Source organism: Motacilla alba, chromosome 15 (genome assembly GCF_015832195.1).
Source record: "Motacilla alba alba isolate MOTALB_02 chromosome 15, Motacilla_alba_V1.0_pri, whole genome shotgun sequence".
In the NCBI taxonomy this organism is placed as follows: Eukaryota; Metazoa; Chordata; class Aves; order Passeriformes; family Motacillidae; genus Motacilla; species Motacilla alba.
In genome coordinates this window covers 6,047,947-6,069,344 of record NC_052030.1, presented here as the reverse complement: position 1 = coordinate 6,069,344, position 21,398 = coordinate 6,047,947, and the positions used below count along the sequence as shown (strand labels likewise).

Below are 21,398 nucleotides of genomic sequence, written 5' to 3'. Positions count from 1 at the left end.
GCAGAGAGAGCACACCTTAAGGGTAGTGCAAGTGAATCATTTCTGGTGTGGACAAATACATAAATCATCCACAGCTGCTCCTTCATTTTCTTTTTCCACTGGAATGCAGGGTTTAGTGGCATATTTTAAAGGATGTTCTTCCAGGTGCATGTTCATGGTTGTCAAGAGAAATAATCCATCTGCATCTAGGTTTCCTACATCAAAGGCTGTTTCAAATGGCCAAGAGAGAGTATTCTTCTGTCCTTCAGTAATTCTGGGATGTGTGGTGTGCCTACTTGTTTTGATTACACTTACATGAAAACTAACAGCAGTGCAGCATACAGCTTTTAATGAGAGGGCTTAGAGACAGATTAGGGAGTGTATGTGACCAAGGAGTAGAGCACAAATGCCCTCTTTCAGGGGCATTGTAGTGTTAAAATAAATAAATATATTTAAAAAGTAAGGAGAAGGAAAAAAATGGCAGAGATAAGGATGAGCTTCTACACATGTTGAGGAGCTGGATTGTCAGCTTATGACGTGGGTGGGCATAGCTGTAAACTTGCTTAGAATGCAGTGAAGCCTTAGGGAATGAGCAACGACCTGGCTGGATTCTTTACAGGCATTTCCCTGGAACTCCTAAACATGTCTCTGGGTTTATTAGATCTTTGTAATTTGCTACAAAATCCATGTGTGACATTAACATTTCCCTTCTGCAGAATTCAGAGCTCAAAATAGACCTTGGGAACCATGGGATGGTGCCTCTGCACACAGCAGGGCCAGCTGTGGGAGGGGCTGGTTTGCTCTCCCTGCAATGTCTCTGTGATTCACTGAATTTTACTTCCTCTCAGCAGCACTGGAGACTTCTGCAGATGTCTTGGTGGAAGTACTCCTTGCCTGTCTGTACCCATGGACATACAAATAAATGGTGACAATAGAATCTCTGCATAGTGATGTATTAAACTGTACTGGAGGCATTAAGCCGCTTTGGCTCAGTGCATGAGCAGCCTTAACTACAGTTTCATCAGAGCAAATGTGCACAACAGATGGAGAATTATCACTGCACTGAGTATTTGTTTCCTTCAGTAGGAGCTAGAGCAGAAAGTCTGCCTTCAGAAGGATGGCATTTGTGTGTTTCTAATGCTTATGTAGTGTCTTTGGTAGATAAATTCAAAGATCTAATGGTTTTTTCTGTTGCTTTTTCCTCTACAAACAGGCTCACTATTCCACTGGAGCTGTAAGTGCTTCCTTCACCTCCACTGCAATGGTGCCTGAAACTACCCACGAAGCAGGTACTAGAACTACCTACCTGCAAACCATTTATTTATTTCTGAGTTTCAAAGTGTGCTCCTTAGCACACGTACATTTATGAGCACTGAAGGAATGCATTGGTAATTGGTCAGTGCTGATGCCATGGAAATGTATTCCCTGACCAGATATATCCTTACTTTCCAGTGAGGTTATTCTAAAAATACTGGGGCAATTATGATCAAGCTTTGGCTTTGAATAACAGTTACTTCTTTTGAACCAAAATTAATGAGACATTTTCTATGGCCAGGGATGAAAAATTGACATATCCCCTTTTCTAAGTTAGGAATGAAATATAATCTCTCCTCAGATACCATACAAAACATTGCCCACCTTTTTGGCCTACCCCAGTATTAGTTAGGACAACAGCAAATTTTGTGATGGTAACTTTTATTTTATTGCTTTTCACACAAAAATACATTTTAATACAATAAAGTTTTCCTTTTATTCTCCAGCCTAAACACAAATGTATAAGATTTATTTCGTTTTGATACTGATTAAATAACTTGAGTCATTAGTATTTCCAGTTAAGAAAGTTGAGCACTAAAATTTAGATGGCAAATACTTAGGCAAAGATTGAACACATTGCTAAAATTATGTTTACTAAGTTCAGTTCCTTTGCTTGGTAAGTTACAGTGATTTGAAGGTGACTGAGTACAGAAAATATCTGACTAACTGGACATTTTGACAAAATGAGAATGGAAACATCATAGATTGATCCTTTGGTTTGGCTCACCAGTAATGTCCCCAGTAACAGCTTCAGCTGTTTTCAGAACTGGGTAGGTCTCTGTATGTCAGCAGTTTGTGGTTGACTGATGACTACCTGCTTGGCTTCCAGGACTGACAAGAAGCAATTGGGTTCAAAGTAATGTTTGTGGTTGGTAGACATTGCTTGAAAATTATAGTTTGTAATACTGAATGCTTCTGGGATTTAAAATATACATTATTTGGTTGGTTCTCAAAGAGTTGGTGGTTTACTATAATGGAAAGTGTTTTGCACAGAGATGAATGCAAGGTTATCATAGATGAATTGCAGAGTAGGATCCCTCAAGACCCAGTACCATAGGACAAGAGGTCAGACATTAGGTTCTATGAATTGTTTACTGATGATTTCTAAGGATCAATGAGCAAGCTTACAGAGAGCTAATTACTGTCTTTTGCTTTGCTGTAGCTGCTATTGAAGAAGATGTTGTGAGATACCAATATGTGAAGAAGAAGGGATATGTGCGACTTCACACTAATAAAGGAGACCTAAACTTGGAGCTGCACTGTGACATGGTACTGTGCCCCATAAGATGAATTTCTGTAGATAACAACAGGAATTGGAGCTGGCAGTGGAAATGTTTATATATGTATATAAATTAATTAACACTATATTTGTAAGTGTTCTCTGTGAGTAGTCCCATCATTTTAGTGGACTACCTACAATATGCCAAGGTACATGTTTAGAACTGCAAAGGGTCAGGATTAATGACCCAAAAAATGACCAGGAAGGAAGACAGCAAAGAGAAGGGAGAGCTCGGTGAAAAAGGAATAATCCAAGGTTACACAGCAGCTTACTGACAGAAACCAGGAAAAGAACCTCAGTGAAACCAGGAGCTGTCTGTCAGTCTGAGTCCATGTAGTTAAGATCCCCAGAAATTGTTAGATTTGTTTGTAAAGCCTAAGCTTTAGAACAAACCTAAATGAAAACCTTAGAATATGTTTTTACTTCCTGTTGTCCCAGTTGTTAAAGTTCAAGTTTTCAAACACCTTCCCTTTGCCATTAAGAGAAGTTGATTTTAAAGAACAACAGACTGGAGTTTTTTATAGTCTATACAGTCTGATTCTGGGGGAAATCAGTGGCTCTTAAAATAATAAACATGGCAAGACTTCTGATAGATGAATGAGTTGTGGCGACAGCGATGTCTCAGACGTCACTGCTTGGGTAGTGTGTTTGCTTATTTATTTGTATGGCCACTTCTATAAAAGGAAAAAAGTTTTCAAAGCTTTGATGGTTTACTGAGATTTTTGTCTCAGGATATTATAAGCCTGAAAATTGATATTTTAAAAAGTTGAAGTAAGCGAATAGGGGTTTAAATGGTAAAACTTCTGTTTCTAGTGAGCCTCACAAAGCATAAGGGCAGTGGTGCTAGGTAGGAGCTGGGGTGCCTGGTGTGAAATCCAGATGTACTGGGAGAATGCATCCATTTTTGTGTGCAAGGAAGAAAAAGGAGCAAATAGCATAAGTCTTCTGGCTTTCCCTTCTCTTCCTTTCTCTCACATGAGTAAGAAGCAAGATATGTGTAAACATCTCAAGCTGATCTGTGCAAACAGCATGAGAATCTCCACAGCAGTGTATCGTGTTAGTAATTCTGTAGGTCTCTGTCTTCCCTACAGGTGTTTTCCATGCTATGAAATAGTAACACTGTAATAAGGCAAAAAGCAGAGGATGTGAGTACAGCAATATTTAGGGGAAGCAGCAGAACAAGCAGATTGCATTGAATCATTTGTTTTGCCATATGTTCTCAAACTGGCTCCTGGCTAAAGCAGGCTGACTGCAGCTATTCTTATCAGCGTGGGCTTTTTGGCCACATATGTGACCAGTGTCACTAGTCCTGAGGGTCCAGGCTCAATTGCTCATTATAAACTTCCTGTATGATATCCATTATGTTTCTTTTTTTCCAAATGCATTCCTATTCATCCACCTTTCACACACAAAGCTTCTTCATGTACCCCCTGGAAGTGTGTGCAGTTTTACACAACCAGACATGCTCCAGTGCTGGCCTCCAGCCATCTGTTCCTTCGTGTCGATTAAATCTGTGTGAATTTAGCAGCCCTTTGGCACTGCAGAGAGGAAAAAGATATATATTTAGAATAAATAAGAAAAGCTTGCTGCTGTAGGGAGGTTTTCACAACATCCACCTTAGGTCATCATCCTAGCTCTGTGAAATCAGCTATTTCCGGGAGGCACTTGTTTTTCTCCCTTTACTAAATAAGGAGTGTGTGCTTCTAACTTTGGTTTTCCTGAATCACACTGAGCTGACCTCAGTGCAGACAGAGCAAACATCTTGCAAACATATAGCACATACATAGGTCACAAACATGTAGACAAATCAGCTACAATGAGTCTATTGAGACTGCAAAGATCAAGGTAGAAAATGGGAAAGAGCCAAAATCTAAATATTGTTAAACACTTCCAGTTCACCCTGCTTGTGAATATGCATAGCAATAGTCTTAATTAATCATATGCCAAGTTTTTATCAGCTTTTCTGCCTTATTCAGTGCACAGGCTGGACCATTCCTGGAAGCTAATTTGAGCTGGTTTATATACAGAATTTGGTTTTCCTGTCAAAGTGTATAGTGTGGGTAAGGTCCTTGAATGCAGTCAGGGGGAGCAGGATTGTACCATAATGCTCTCTCAAATTAAACTGCACAGGGTTTTTTTAATTGCTGAGGGAAATCCTGTGCATATCATTATGGAAGCCACCCTGGCAGTGATTATAATTTCACAGTAGTGCAAATATGTGATTGTGAAATGTTTAAGGAAGCTTGAGGATGAAGTTGCTATGTAAATATGACAGATACATACCTGTGTCTGGAGGTAAGACTTGCAACATTTAAATTGCATTTTAAAATAGTCTTATGGTTTAGGTTTCAATACATACTTTGAGGTGAAATGTCCTCACTAAAATAGAGAGCAGCAAGTGACATACTTGCTCCCTTAGATGGTTTGTGTACTGAGTCTTCAATTGGATTTTCATGCCTCTTGTCTGTATTTAAGCAAAATGTTCTTGCAGTTTTGCTGTCAGCACTCTGCACTGCTTCTGAAATCTGCCCAGTATCTATTGCCTTCAACACTCTCCTTGGGTGCTCACTCCCTGTCCCTTCACAGCTCTTTCTTTCTTTCCCATTTTTTGTGAGCTATTTGTCAGTATGGATTGTTTGTAGCTCAGTCTATATGTACATGTGGAAACCTTTGTTAAAAAATAAGTATAGGGTTCTTCATATACTAGCACTTTAAGGTGCCAGTCAATAAGATTGATAGTGATGAAATTCTTCCTAGCACCAAAAAACTAGTCAAGAAATGTTTTGTATTGATCCAGGGCAGGAAATGAGTGTTGCAGTGTGATTGAAGTCATCAGTTACTTTGTGACAAGATTCAGAAAGAGCATGAAATAGGACTAGAATCCAGATAATTTCAGTGTTTGAAATCTCTTGTTCAGAGCACCAGAAAACTTCACTCAAGTTCCAGAAGGATGGTGTGTGGTTTCAATCATTGACCTGAAAAAAGGCAATAAAAAGACTTTGGACGATAAGCTGGATTTTTTTCCCACCCTTTCGAGTTTGTGCCTCAGTTGAGAAAAGGTGCTGTTCTCTTTTGGGATCATAGCAGTGTGCCTACTGCATTTTTTGGTCATTTGTTTTTCTTCCAGTCATCCTATTCAGTATGTTCCTCCTGATGGGGACTAATCAGATGGCCATTTGTAGGGATGTTTTCCAGGAAGCTGAGTTCAGCTGCACATGAGAAACATTTGTTGTATACACTAATTGGATAAAAATTTACAAAAATTCTACTTGCCATAAGTAATTCTGGCAAGTACAGAAGATTTAACAACATCCAACAAATGTTATTCTTTCAGTTCTAGTCCTATGCATGTCAAACACATAAATTCTGAAGAAATAGCTGATGAAAGGCAATGAATATCACTGATTTTCTTGTATTTTATTTACTGTGATTCTTCTAGTCTCCTCAAGTTCTTCTAGTTGCTTTAATCAAGTTGCTGCTGGGAACAACTGCATATCATCCCTGTGTATTCTGGTGCATTAGTCACTATAGTGATGGAGTTTTACCTTACAGGTGGTGGAGCAGCCATTTTTAAATATATATATATCTTCATATAAATAAATATGTAAATGTAATGCTCCAGAAGACCCAGTCAAAATTATGAACACGTGGTTTGGTGTTCTATCTCCCTTCTCTGCTGGGTGAGTCCTCTGCCTACAAGTGGTCACTGGGGTGATGATCTGGTGGTTCAGCACATGCCAAGAGCTGTAGTCAAATACTGATCTGTAGCTGCCATGGCAGGTTTTCTAGATTCACTTCTCTCTCTCAGGTTTAGTGCTTTAAGGTTTAAGGGCAAGATGGCAAAACAAAGAATGTGAGATGAATTTCAAAGCTCCATCTGACACTCCACAAATGCTTTTTGAGGTTTTAGGGCCTGGCAAACTCTGCTTAATGATGATGTCTTGGCATAGCTTTCCCAAGGAGCTGTTACTCTACAAACATTGATGTTTTAATCTTTTTAGGCCCTCTGACCTGTTAAATATGCCTGTGATCTATAAATGTGTTATCCAGCCCCTGTTCTTTGAAATCATCTCTCCTTTTGTGTGAGAGACTGTTCTGAAGATCAGAAGCCTGTAAACTTCTTATCCATTTCCACTGGCAAAGAAGTGAGTTGCTGAAAAAATCCTTTGACCTCCTGGCATGATGAGGTTCTCCAGCCTTCCCGAATCTCTCATTTTCTTTCTGATTTAAACCTTCATTCTACTTGCCTTCTGTCAACAAGATATTGGCACTGTCTGGGAAATAACTGGCTGATGTTTTACCAGTATCTGTTCATTTGGTAATGGGATTGGAGATATGAAATACAATGGTCTTGGCATGGTTGTAATGGCTTATTTAATATTTTTTCATCAAAATAGGCCATTATAGGAAGAGCTGCAACTCTCAACTTTGAGAGTTCTTGTCAACAGAAACCAAGAACAAACAAAGCTGTGTTTTTCCAGTAGAAGAGCTGGATATGTTTTTAAAAAATGTTAGAGAGGATGTTACTTCTTGGTGTGTTTTTTCCTCCAAGTGGTACATGGCAGACAGATCTATTTCTCTTTGGGGCTGAGAGGAGGATGGCTCTGCACAGTCATCTTGAGGAACAGGTCACTTCTAGGTTGTTCTGAGTGATTGGAAGGTGATATTTTAATAGTTTTAACTTTGGGGGCATAACACCCTGTCCTGCTTTAACTCCAGTCAGCAGCTAAGTTCCACACAGCCACTCACTCACTCCCTGACCCATGGGGTGGGGGAGAGGATCAGAAAAGGGGAAAACTTGTGGGCTGAGGTAAAGGCAGTTTAACAGGTAAAGCAAGCGCTGCACACACAAGCTGAGCAAAATAAGGGATTATTCACCACTTCCCAAGGGCAAGCAGGTGTTCAGCCATCCCCAGGAAAGCTGAGCTCCATCACCATAATGTTTACTTGGGAAGACAAACATCATCCTTTTGAATGTCCCCCCTTCCTCCTTATTCCCACAGCTTTATATGCTGAGCCACCTCTCCATGAACCTGTCCCTGCTGCCCTGGGCTGTCTGTGTGTTTTCCTGGCAGCCTTTGGCACTGGGTAATTGGTGGAAAGGCATTTTGCACATTTGGACCCTTTCTGCCTTCCCAGCTGTCCTGGAAAGCTGGATCTGGGAAGGCAATCGATTGTTATTGGATCGTGCCCCTTGATTTCTGACATTTGCAGACGTGAGGTGCAGCCATCCCATACCAGCTGTGTCTGTCACTGAGTGATCCCAAACCTGAGGATGAGGTGGGTGTTTTGGAGTTACACAGCTGCTGCTCTTCATCTTTCTCTGACGTGTTTCTTGTTTGTACTTGGCTGCTCTGATGAGAGCAGGGTGACCTTGGGAGGCTGACAGCTACCAGAGCTTGTCTGTCTAGTGTGGAAATTGTTACAGGTTGCATCTTCTGCAAAGGTGGAATTTATGTGCAGCTGCAGATTGATGAAATGCCAGGGAGCCACTGTGGGACCTGCTTTACTCCAAGTGTTAAGCTGCTGGAGGTTGCTTGAGCAATTAAAGTTGCATCCTCATTTAGACTGTATCCACTTGTGCTGTCCTGCTTACCAGTAAGTCCATCCTCATCAGCACCCAGCCCTGCCCTGTGCTCTCTGACAAGCTCCTTAACCGTTGTGTGATGATAAATTTGGAGGGGGCAGTGAGGTGGGGAGAGGATTGTTTTCTTTTCTACCACTGCAGTAAATGTAAGTTGGAGGAAAAGTAGTAACTGTGGCTGACTCTGCCTCTGGAGAACTAGTAGTTAACATTGACAAATTAGATGAGTGAATTAGATGCCTTGTTTAATTTGAGTTGTGCTCAGCTGAACTGATTGATTGTCCCTGTGTTTGCAAGAATGTGAGAACTAAAACTGAAGTGTGTCATCTTTTTAGTGGCATCTTGTCTAAGCTGAGCATCTTGCTTAGACTTCAGAAAAGTTTTCGGTAACATCATGAACCTCAGTGTTGTGGAAGAAATGCCTTTTAAGAGTGAAATGTAGCTATCTGCTGAAGTCTTTGCTAAATAGCTGATTAAATTACAGTGAATTTCTGCGTAATGAGAATGCATTAATTCTGCTCTTTGTTCTAGGCAAACTCGGAGGCTTTGAGGTAGCAAAATAGGCAAATGTTTGCTATCAAGTCAGCAATCTATTTCCCAAGGCATAGCTAGCTTGTACTGATTCTTTTTTATTATCAGTAGGAGTCTGGCTGAGTGTTTTACCCCACAGTGCCCCAATGCTTTCATGTCTCCCAGTGCTCACTCTCTGAAACTGTGCTCTTCTCATCATGGGTCACAAATTGCCTGAACACGTTTGCTCCTGGTATAACCAGTTGAGAATTGTGTCCCTCAGATGAACTGTGGCTTTCTTGAACTGAACCACCACAGGCAGCTGTTGTTTGCCACCATCACCTGTCACTGGCTCAGTCCCTCTCTCACACTGGGGAACTGTTAGCAGGAAAGTGGAGCTGGCAGGGAGTGGTGTTTAGGTCTGGAGTAAATGTTTCTCCTGTAGGAAATGTCATGGACTTCCCACAGTGAAATTCTTCCCATGCTTTTGCAGTGGGCTTTGTGGAGTTTTGGGTTTTCTTGTCCCTCTTCCTGTGAAACAAAGGGAATGTGCTCATAGTTCATTGGTGCAAAGTGAAACGGGGTGGTTTAAATGGCCTTCCAGAACAGTACTGGACACTGAAACATTTAGATATTTCTTTCCATGGCTTGGAGGAGGGAACAGACACTTGCACTTGAATCACCAGGTGGTGATTCCTGAAATTGTACTATTGCATTTAGCTCTGACTAAGCCCCAAATAAAGCCAAGCTTTTATTGCTGAATTCTCTCCTGTGTGATGGGTAGGCTGAGTATTACAGATTGAAAGGTGGGGGGGAAACTGAGTTTAAACCTTACCAAATCACCTTGGTATGGGCTCACACATTAGAAGAGCTGCTGAATGAACAATTACAAGATAAAAAATGCTCTGTGAAGAAGTACATAAATGGATTAGAGCAAAACAAAATCCACCTTACATTTCAAAGGAGATCTATGTTAAGAAAATGGAAAGCTTCATTTGAAGGTTTAGAAATTTCCATCACTAGTTCATGCCTCTTAGTAGCAGAATTCTGGCATTTGTGTGATAAGATGAAGGTTGTAGAATGCAATTTTAATTTGAGAGGAATGAGCTTTTCATTATTTCCTGCTTTGAAACATAGGGTTAATGAGCATATAGCAAGGCTCTGTAGTTCAGTGCCACTACTACAGTTCATCCAATTTAGAGAGAAAAAAAGAAATAAAAGGGAAGTGGAATTATACAGATGTGCGAATGACAGCTTCTGAATGCTTACTGTGAAATTTCCCTTCAAGGTTCATGCACATCCTCCAGGGATGGAGCATTTTGAAATGATTAGCTCTTCACATAGTAAAGCCTTTTTCCTTGCAGTCATGGCAACAACTCAGGAGCTGTTCCCTCTTTTCCCATCTCCCGCACCTTGGCAACAGGAGTGCTGCAGGTTTTTTATCTCCTCCTGTTTGGCTCTTCACTGCCCAGTAGAGATTCTGAGTTAAGGTAACTTTTGCAAATGTAATGAACCATTGTAACTGATGAGAAAGGACAGCTGCAGACTGGGAAATCAGATAGGGACCTGGCTTGGTTGGTCCCACCCTTCAGGTCTCGGGATGCAGCAGGAGAGATGAATTTTACCTGGCATGGAGCCACCCTTGCTGGCAAAATGGAAACTGAAATTGGCTCAAATAAAATCTGCATTTATCTTAGCAGTTGTAGTAAGCAGTCATTGGCTTTTTTTTCTGTTTTGCTTTGGTTTTCTAAATTGTATATTCCTTTCTTCAGTGTTCTCTGAGTATAATGATTTCACAGTCCCCTGTCACTGCTATTTTTGCAGGGTCATTCTTTGTAGCAATCTCTCATTAACTCTGAAATTTGTCTGGGCATAGTAAATGGTAGAGTGCTGGTGTATCCACACTACTGAGTGCGTTAGCTGTATGGAGGCTTAAACCTACTTAGAAAACCATTGGGCTGTGGCCCCATTAAATATGTATATCTGTGAGCCAAGCTAAGCATTTGCGGCATCTTCTGGGATAAGTACTCTTCTGGATTCCTGTCTCAAAGCATTTATTAAAATTTTACTGCTTGTCTTGGGTGTGAATTTTCAGCAGTTGAAAGACAGTTATCTGGCATCTACAAAATAAATAGGGAGCACAGTTGGAGCAGGTGACTCATTTTTGGTATAAATAAAATTTTTCTTCTTACTATTTGTCATTTGGAAAGTGTCTTTAGCTGAAGGACATCATCGAGACACTGCATTCACTTACATGGTCCCAACTTGACCTAAGAAAAGGAGGCTTTCTCAGGGCTCTTCTACCACACTCTTTGGTCAGAAAAGCCTTCCACAATTTTTAAATTTTCCTTTTTAGGACTGTCACTGTATCATTTTGAGAAGATATTGCAGTAGATTTAAAGCCATGTTTTCTCTCTGTGGATTTCAGATCAGGCTAACATGGTGGCATTTTTCCCTTGACTTCCTCACATATAGGTCTAAGTCACAGTCAGCAGAATAAAATCATTTAAGTCATTTCCTACTTAATGTAAAAGGGATAAAGAGGGAAAAATTAGCTGTTGCTATTGAAACCACTTTAAGACAATACCAGCCAGAACTAAAAAGAGAGCCTGGAGCACACGGTTAGTGGTGAGAGAGCAAGACACCAGCGTTCACTCCTGCATTTCCAGGTGCCTTGACCATCCCCTCCTCCTTCAGAAATGGTGTGAGGCAAGTGCTGTGCAGGAGGTTTCTGAAGAAGGAGACAGCTTTGCATTCAGAGAATGGGAGTCTGACATCTGCCACAAGATCTTACATCAAATAACAAAGTCAGGTTTCTTTATGTGTATTTATATGTCATCAGTCTTTGTAGCTGGAACAAAGACTTCAAAGACTGGTCTTGTTTGTGTGGTCAGTGCAGAACACAACTTCATTACTGAGGATCTGCACCTTCCCCATAAACCTCGAGCCTTTTTCTCCTGCTTTGGACAGGATGCTGCTTTAAAAAATCCCTGAAATGTGCTTGGCAGTGTGAGATTTGGCAAGAACATTAACTGCTTTGAATAAATCAGATAATCTGAGCCAGATATTCTAGATCTACTGCATGACTGAAACTGGGGTTTATTACTGATTGAATGCAAACCTTCTTATTTGTGTCTCCTAAAAAGCACTATAAAAGGTAGTGGTAATGTTGCTAAGGAACTGTTTACCTGCCAAATGTGTCTCTGTGATGCATGAGGTGACCATGGGAACCAATATGGTGGCAATTATTTAAAGAAAACCTTGCAGTGAAATGACTATTGCATGCATACTAAATATTTCTGAAGTTGCATTTAAAAAGCTTATTTCTGGGAATGGGTATAATAGCTAGAAATCTATTTAGGGAGAAGGGTCAGCACAGGTCCTGCATAAAAAATACATTACTAGAGCCAGGTTTTTTGATGTATATTTTACAAATCGTGTTTTGAAAATAAATAGGAGATCTGTTATGGTTTATGAGCTTTGTGCAAATTTGAGATTATTTGGTGTCCATTCCTAGGAGACTCAGTCTTTTGCCTGGTTTCATTTTTTGTGAAACATTAATTACAGGTTGCTGTGTTCCCCCTCGAGAACTTATTAACTATGTCTCTCTCTCCAAAGAGTGCTTGGCTCTCATGACATGAAGTGCCTTGGGCTAAAATCTGCTGATTCCATTTCTGATTCATAAAGAAAATTTTTAACTTATTTTTATCCTTACTGACATTTTCCACAAGTAATAACTAATAGCAAAACTCTGGGATCAATGCTGTTGAGATAATGTCTTATAAAGGAAACATGTGCTCCACAAGTGATTCCTCAGGGGTGGAATATTACTAGAAAGTTTAAGTACAAAGATTATTTTAAAGCATATATGTTGAATTCAAAAGAAAAAAAATCCCATTTACTATAACCATTGAAACTGTAGGAGAACGTCCTGTTGCTTGATATAATTTTATGGAATATAGTTACTTATGAGTTGCCCTCAGGATGCCTCCAAAGTACATGTCTTGGTGACATTCTACCATAAAGCCATTATGGTACCATTACCATTTTACTCAGTAATGAATTCTGTGGGAAATCTGAAATAATGGCTGGTGTAAGATTAGAGTTTGCTAATTTTTTCACTTGTGGCCCAGCTGACAACTGTCATCTGAGCAGAGTAATTAACAAGGAATCAATATAGAGAATTTATAATGACAGGTAAAGTTTGTTCAGAGAATTAAGAGGCATTTCAGTCTAAATAAAGTGTAAATAAAGAGGTGTGAGAATGATTGTGTTTCAGATGAGAAAATGCAGAAAACAGAAGTTCTGTAGGGTTCTGGATGAATACTTGTATGGACTGGCTTTTCAAAAGATAGAGATTGTTTCATCCTTAAATAATTATAATCAGGCTGGCCTTGTTTGTTTTTTTTTGCCTTTAAGTCACTTCAGGTTGCATGGCTCAGTCTCTGTCTCTCAGCAGCTTCCAGATCAAGAGTGATGCCACAGCAGTGCAAAGTGAATTGGTGCCTTTCACAAAGACAGGTCTTGGGTGTGCTCACTTGCAGCCCCTGCAGCTCATGCTGGGCCTTTACTTGCCAGCACATCTAGCAATAAGGATATTTCTAAGGCCTGTAAGAATGGGCCTCAATTATACTCAATTATATGTATTCTTTTGGAAAACTGGAATAGATTTATGCACATAATCCACAGTGGGGTTGGAAAACATGTCCAAGTATAGAAAACAGGCTGTTTCTGTACTTATATTTGTATGTCTGAAGTTATTTTGGTATTGCAGAGAAGAGAATCCATACAATTACAGTGGAAGGATGATTAGGTGGAAAGTAAAGTTTTTCAGGAGGTACTGTTTGAATATCACGGTTCATAAGTTCACTAAATAACTTTAATTTGCACTGTAAAAGTGAAATAGAAGTTGGCCATATATTTAGCATCTTCTTCTTTTATTTAGAGTTTTGAAAACAATTTGGTTTTTTTTATTTTTCCTCTGTTACTTCCAAGTGGTGAGGAGGACCAAATGCTTGTCTCCCAGTTAGCTTCAATGTGCTCACTTTGAAATAGCGGAGCAGAGAAGTGAGGTTCTTTCTTACTCTGGTAAATCACCATTTTTCAGTGCTAGAACCACCCCCCTTGGAACAGGATTGTGATGCTCTGCTGGAACTCAGTTCCTTGCAAGTCTCTGAGCTTGCAAACCTGTGTTCGCCATCAAGATGTCAACTGGGAACTGCCGTTATCTGAGCTAATGTTCAACACTTCTTAGTGCTAATTGGAAGGTCTGAGTTTAATTTATTTAACACAGTGTGTGTCTCTCCAGTGTACCTTAAAAGAAGGTATATTACAGGCTTTTTCCTGTAGACAGAGCCGCCGTCCTTTTCGAGTCCTGTGTGTTTGTTTCTTTGTAAGGCACAAGTGAAAAGCGATTCTTGTGACCACTGTAATGATTGTTTAAAGGTTGTGTTTAATTAAAACTTCCCTTTGTCTTTCAGACACCTCGAACATGTGAAAACTTCATCAAATTGTGCAAGAAGAACTATTACGATGGAACAATTTTTCACCGATCAATTCGGAATTTTGTGGTAAGTGTTAAAAAACTCCCAGGTAATGCACAATATATGATGTACTCAAAATATCCCATATATTTAACTTATCTCAGGTTTAGGTAGTTGCATGCATGACTACTTGCAATAGAAGTATATTAAATATACCATCAGAATGAGGGTTGTCCTAACCTATGCCATACGTGTTTATGGGTGTTACTAACAACTGTCTCTGACTAACATTGTCACTCAGTACATCACTGCATTTGCTGGCATTCCAGACAAAGCCTTCAAGAGTCATTGCCTTGGCTCTTGTTATCTTCCCCAAGATGTGGGTGGGTGGTTGATGAACAGAAGGAGAGAGGGAAATGCTAATTTGGATAAGTAATACTGGGGCCTGTTGAAATCCCATTCAGATGAAACTTTAGCAAGCATGTGAATTTCTGTTTCAGGTTGTGGTACTTGGATGTTATCAGGTTATCCTTTCCTCGTGTGCTCCATCCCTGGGTGCCCAGGCTTTCTTGTAAAGGAGTTAAAGAGCACCTTGTGTTCCTGAACTGTGTCTTTTGTAGTCAAAGATCTTTATTTACAGAGTTACAGTCCAGGCAGCTTAGGATATTGTAGCTGCCCTGTAACTTCCTTTCAGAAGAATGAACAACCTGATCCCAAAAGCAGAGCACATCTCACAAGGAACATCACTGGATGTTACATTCTGTCCTATCATCTTACAAAAAGCTTTTTTTCTTTTGACAGCACTGTGTATCTCAGTTCATAGTTAAGCTCACAACTAAAATTGTGCTTGTATGCTATTACTTTGAAAATGATCATGTCACGCTCCTTCCACTGGTACTAAAGCACAGAATATTATTTCTGTAGATCCTGCAGGTACAGTAATTAATACACTGTTACTCAAAGATTAGTTTCACATAAGGATTTTTCCTTCTGGAGATAGTGAGTGGGATACAGATTCAGATATAAAAAATATATCATATTCCCCCTTTTCTTGCCTTCCCATCATGTGGAGGGTTGGTAGCAAAATGTAAACTTTTTCAGTTCCAAAAGCAGTGCATCATAAGCTAAAAAGCAGGTTCTGATTCAGCACATAATAAAAAGGATGATCTGGTTAACCCATTTGAGATTAGTTATTTTCCCTATTTACCCATCAAGGACCTATTATTTTTATGAAACTGCCATTCTGCTTATGGAGAAGCAATGTCAGGGATGACATTGGCTTTTATGGTTTATATTCAATGTCTTTCACATAGATGCATATGTAACACTGATTTAATTTTAATTCTGCAGATCCAGGGAGGTGATCCGACTGGAACAGGAACAGGTAAGGTTGAGTTTGAATTAAGTAAGTTATTCTCACTTCATGGGCTGTGTTGTTACATTTACTTCCAGACAATTTAAAATTAAAATTCTCTAAATTATGATAAGTGGGACATTGTGTTTACTTTAAAACATGGGTTTCCTTGTTATATTTTTATGACCATGTTGACTATGTTCAAAATTTCATCTGATGTATTCTCAGTCTAAAGATTGGGCACTCTTCCATGCAGAATTCTTATGGTTTTTGCTTCCTTTTTCCTTCAGAAAATAAATAAATGAAAATTATAATGATTTTACAGCTGGTCTTCCAGGGCAAAGAATAAAGGAAGAAACACATTCATGCAACGTTGCTTTCAAATTCAGTGTTAATGGAATACTTGAGACCTGCCTTAGAATTGGTGATTGGCCAGACACCATCTGTTCTCCCAGCTAGTTGCTTTGTAATGCCCAAGCTGCTCTTTTTCTAACTTTTGGGGATCACTGCTACAAAATTCTTCCACCTCTTCTTTCTCCCTTGGATGGAGATCTGGCAACAGTCATAGAAGGAATGGTCAGGAGGCAGAGCAGCTGAAAGGTGTCACGGCATTGCCCACCACAGGAGATAGGTCATGAAATACCTCTGGTCACTGCTGTAAATTTGCTCATTTTCCTTGTGCACCTTCTATCTGTCTGCTTGTGGCTGTCACCAGCGTCCCGAGCTCCTTGCCTGCTTAAATACTTCAGCTCTATTTACTTTGTTAAGTATGTTAGTGTGAGTTGACTACTTTTCTTGTAGTGTATGTGATAATCAACAGTTGCAGGATTTGAGACTAGTCAGAGGTTCGGTGTTTTGATGGCAAAAACCCATTAACAAGAATTGTTACCATCTATGCTTGGACTGTCAAATATGATTTGATTTTTTTATATGGAAAGTTTTGGTTCAAATCCCGAAAGACATAATTAGGAACATCTTTTGAAATGAGAAATTAAAGAGGTGTCAGGAGACGGGAGAGATTTAATAGGTTGACTCAGACACCTCTCACCCTTGTAGGGTGGAGTTCAGATCCTGCTGTGGAATGAAAATTAACTTGCTGGTGTCATCCCTGCTTCTATTTGTGCAAATGCAGAAGTGCTGTAAGACAGCAGAATTAACAGAGGCATCACTGCTGCTCTGAAGGGCAAGGCTCAGCTCCATTGGCTTTGCCAGTAGGAAGTGAAATGCTAATGAGCACATAGGATGAAAAACCTCCTACATATATTCTTTCACTTGAAAAAAGGAGTCTAATGACCTCTAGTATTTTCCATCTTGTTTTCCTCCTTGTCATTCTTAATTAAAGATGAGTATATCGCAGGTGAGATGTCTCGCAAACATCTGTCAGGACTATTAAAGTTCTAATGTAATGAACAGTGTGCACTCAAATAGACATGAGTCTTGCAGATTTTTAGAGACTGGCTGCAATTATTGTGGAGTCCAAACGGTGAAAATGTCTTCTTTGCACCTGAATGGCTTTTATATTTTGAAGACAGTTGAATTTTATATGTCTTTACCTAATCGCTTGTTGAATATGATAATATCACAAGAAAATCTAAATGGGGAGCCTGGTGGGCTGTAGATTGCTCTTGAGCTGTCATGCCTTTGTGTTTAATACTTCAGTGAAGCTGCTTAGACAGTTCACAGAGTGCAAGTAGTCTGTCAGGATTTGTTCCTGACTACTGGATAGATCCAGGGCGCTTGACTGTGAGGCAGAAATTCCACTTGTGTGTCTTGAGCTGTAACACAGTGGCCAGACCTGAGGCTTGATGCTCCCTTGGCAGCAGGGCAGCCAGAGGAGGGTTCAGCTCAGCAGCAGTGCTCTAGCAGGGCAGATGGACTGATGCTGTCCTGGGCTCCCATGCTGTAAAAATGTTGGTCCATTCGTTTGTGCATTATTCGTGTGATCGCAGGCATTCACTTTAGGAAAGCTTTGGAGTAAAGCACTGGTATTCAGTACTTTGTACTGTTTTTGCCTGTGGCCTGTTTGCTATTTGCCGGATAAATTCCCTTTTTTATGTCTTCTGCTGGAAGGGATTTCAGTATTTTTTTGACTCACTGCTTCTTAGAAGGGAAAAAAAAAGATGCACCTTTGAAAGCTAAAAAAAATCTGTAAGATTAAATGAGCTTTAGAATAAATAACTTGACTTCTGTAATATCAGAGAAGCATATGAGAACAGAACAGGGCTTTCTTCCCAGATATTTCAATTGGCAGTAAGGAGGACTATTTGGAGGTTACCCTTTAAATGTCAATAGTATAAACTGTTTCTATTAGGGCCTTTTGTAGGAATACTTCAGAACAAAAAGAACATGCTTTGTTTCCTCATTCACACAGAACCTTCTGCTTGAACTGATGATTTCTAGCTAAGAGATTTGGCCTTTTTGTTTTATTTTTTTTTTAAAAAAAACCCTTTTCTAAACTGATACATGGAAGATGCATTAAGCCTCTACATATTCTTCCTCTATTTATTTAATTATTCCTGTTCATTAGTTCAGGACCTAGAACAGACTTGTTCAAATAACTTCCCACCATTTGGTTTCTGTCATCTGACATTCATGCCATGTGTCAGGGTGTCAGGTTTATGGTTGCAGCCCCCAGATGCTAAGATGATCACCCACTCCATTGCTAACTAAGCCCAGGACTGTTCATCTTCTGGGTGGATTTGGGCACAATTAGTACAACATGACAGAAGGTTACTTGTCATACATCCACAGACTGTAACTGTGCTTTGGCTCCCCTGGATTAAGTGTGCTTGTGTTTTGGAAGCAGTTCACAGAGGTAAATGCCAAGCTGGTTGTCACTGACCCTACTCTCCCAAGGCTGCTCCAGCTGAACTGCTCTCTCTGGAAGCAGCCCTGAGCCTTGCTTTGCTTTTTGTTAATTCAGCTCCCCAGTATGTCCTTCTTGAGTCTCTTCTGGACTGTCGTAAAAGTAAACGTGATCCAGCAGACACGTGAAGGACAGCTAATTGCTGGTACTCAGCTGTTAACCTTGGAATGGAGAAGGGTGGAAATTACCATTATAGCATCTGGGAGTTGAGACACCACCCCGAGAAAAGAGTGGGGAATAGAGTTTTACCTTAGCATAGCTGTCAGACCTGCACTGCCACAGCAGTCAGATACACATCCTGCAAGGATGACTCTGATTTGGAGGACCAGACTCATTTTCCTAGAGCCTTCACCTTTATGTTTCATAAGACTACTGGGAGAAATTTTATTGTGGTACAGCAGCTTATTTCTTCTCTAACAAAATAACCACCCATAAGAGGCAGTATTCAGAGCAATAAGCTGAGTCATGGTCATTCTTTGTAATGATTAATTATTTGAAAATTAATTTTAGATTTGTGATGTATCTCTTTTCCTGCTGTTCATAACAAGTAAGTGGTTGAACACTGTGAGTAATTCTAACTCACGGCCGTGCAAGTGGAGCAGCTGCTCTGTATTTTCAGTGTTCCAAATAATAGAAGAAAATTTGCATGTAGAAAAAATAGGTTTAATATCCTAACCCTTTTGTATGAAAAGGGAAAAATATATGCAAAGCATCACATTAACAGAGCAGCACAGGATTTTTTCAGCTACTCTTTCTTACAACCTGTTGGAAGGTCTCATGAATCAGCCTGTGATTTATGAATCCAGGAGGGCACAAAGGAGGCACATTATAGCTGTAAAAGTCCAGGATGAAATACTACTGGTAGATGGGAATTGCATTTTGTTTGGCAGCAAGAAGAGCTCCTCTGAAATGTCAACAGCAAAGGACTCTGGACCAACTTGATCAATGCAATGTGATTTCCTAAGATGGCAAGTTCCTTAACTGTACCAGTTTCAGAACCCCTTTTCTTGCATGATTGAAGCGCAGCAAAAGCAGGAGCAAGACCTTTTTATCTAGAATAGACTCCTTTTAATCTGCAGTCCCTCTGCACATCCACTCTGGGGTTTGTGGGGTTGAGTACCATGTCCTCTTATCTGAGAGGAGAGAAGTACTTACTGCCTGAGCTAAGGCTTTCATATTTGCAAAATGATTCCAGAATCTCACTTGGAAAGCTCTACAGAAGTGTCAGATGTTATTATGTGCCTCGTTGTTCCAAATGACAAGAAGAAAATTACAGAAAGTAAGCCATCATTTTTGTGAATCAGAAGCCTCCTACTTCCTTACCACTGCTTAGCAATTTTTAAGCCAGAAAAAGGAAGGGTTTATTTAAAATCACAACTGTCATGAATGATGATTCCCAGCCCACACCTGGCTTTTGGAATGCTACATTTCTGAAGCTTTAGAGGCATCTCTCAGCTCTTTGCAAGAACGTTGCACAAATTCTGTGATTGTACACAATTGTAAAAAAAACGTTTTACATGCTTTTAGTAGGAACAAAGACTACCAAAGAATAAACTGGTTTAGTTCAAAAGACAATCTGAAAATGTGGCTTTTTTTCTGTGTAGTTGCTTATATGTGACTGCTTCAGATGTCAGTTTAGATCTGTTCACCTGTTTACTATCAGCCCAGGATGCAGATACAAGACTGAATAACTAACTTGCTTCAGGACAAGCTAAATATATCTTGCCACTCTGGATAGCCACAGAAATTATTAATGTTCTTTTCTAAGAGCTGTCTGGTCTGTTTCATTTCATCTCTGTGTGAGAATGAGTTAAACACATCTTTAATTTAAGAGAATTTTTTAAGAAAAGAGAATGCATGGAATTGTCTCCCAGCTTCCTGCAGCTTGGAATCACGTCTATCTGGTAGGCATGGGATTTTTTATTTTACAGAATTGTACAAAAACTCTGAAGGCATTGACACTGTACAGGTTAAATGCTGTTGAGTGGCACACTGTATTTCTCTGGCCGATCCCAAGTCCATTTCCAGCTTTGTGCGAGCAGGAGATTCCCATGTGCAGGCTGTAATTATTCCCAGGACCAATCCATCCAGTGGCAGTACATGCTGGACCATGGCTGCTGCCATGTGAACTGATTTTTAGCACAGAAGCCCACAGACTTCTTTTCCAGCGCTTTTGTAATAGGATCTCAGAAACATTTACAAGTCCAGTAGGCACACAGCTCCGCTTGGACAGAAGATAAGCTGAGAGGGAGGTGAAGTGACAGGCAGTGCTGCCAGCTGTGAATGCAACACCCGGAGTCAATTCTTGTTTTCCGTGGGCTTTGCTTGTAGGCTGATACATCAGCACTGGGGTGAGAGGTTTGCATCATCGTGACTCCAAATATAGCCAGCAGAGATCTGTGTGAGATCTTCTCCCTGAGGAAGATTTGGGGAGTGTCAGGAGGAGCCTCCTGTCTTTGTGGCACATACAGGGAGTGTAACATAAAAAGGCTGGAGCCAGACACTGCCATGCTCCCACCTCCTCTGTCTGCATCCATTCTGCTTTCAGAAAATGTACAACCACACCTCCCAACTGTGTTGAGAATAAAGACAGTTTAAAGACAGAATAAAATCTGCTAGATGCTTACAAACACCTCATAATTATTAGCAGGTTTGGAACCTCAGTGGTTTTCCCAAGTTTACATTGAGCTCTAATGTGGAGAGTAAAAGGTAAGAATGTAAAATCCCTGTTCCAGCTGAGCATTAGGCACTATGCTGCCATGGCCCTAGACTGAGGAGGGGTCTGTACTTAATCTTACAGAGAAAGTCATGCTGGGTTTCAGTAATTAAAAAAATGTATAGATGTAACTTGCCATCTTCTGACTTGTTCTGTCTGTTCCTGCTTTAAGCAGATACTTGAAGCCTGGAACAATTCCAGAGGTTAGCTGGAGTTTGATGAAAAGCACATTCAGGCTATTTTTAATTTAAGGAGAATACTTTGATGTTTTCCTAGAAAAAGAAAAAAAAAGTATTCCCTTTAAATTATTTTT

The 21,398-nt window shown here is 40.1% G+C and overlaps 1 protein-coding gene across 1 annotated transcript in view; it reads left to right on the top strand.

Moving 5' to 3' along the window:
* PPIL2 (peptidylprolyl isomerase like 2) overlaps positions 1-21,398 on the top strand; it is a 68,205-nt gene that overhangs the window by 28,549 nt on the left and 18,258 nt on the right. Inside the window, exons 11-14 of the mRNA XM_038151990.1 lie at positions 1,193-1,268; positions 2,456-2,562; positions 14,147-14,236; positions 15,500-15,533. Coding sequence (XP_038007918.1) covers positions 1,193-1,268; positions 2,456-2,562; positions 14,147-14,236; positions 15,500-15,533 — 307 coding nt within the window. The remainder of the gene's footprint in view (positions 1-1,192; positions 1,269-2,455; positions 2,563-14,146; positions 14,237-15,499; positions 15,534-21,398) is intronic.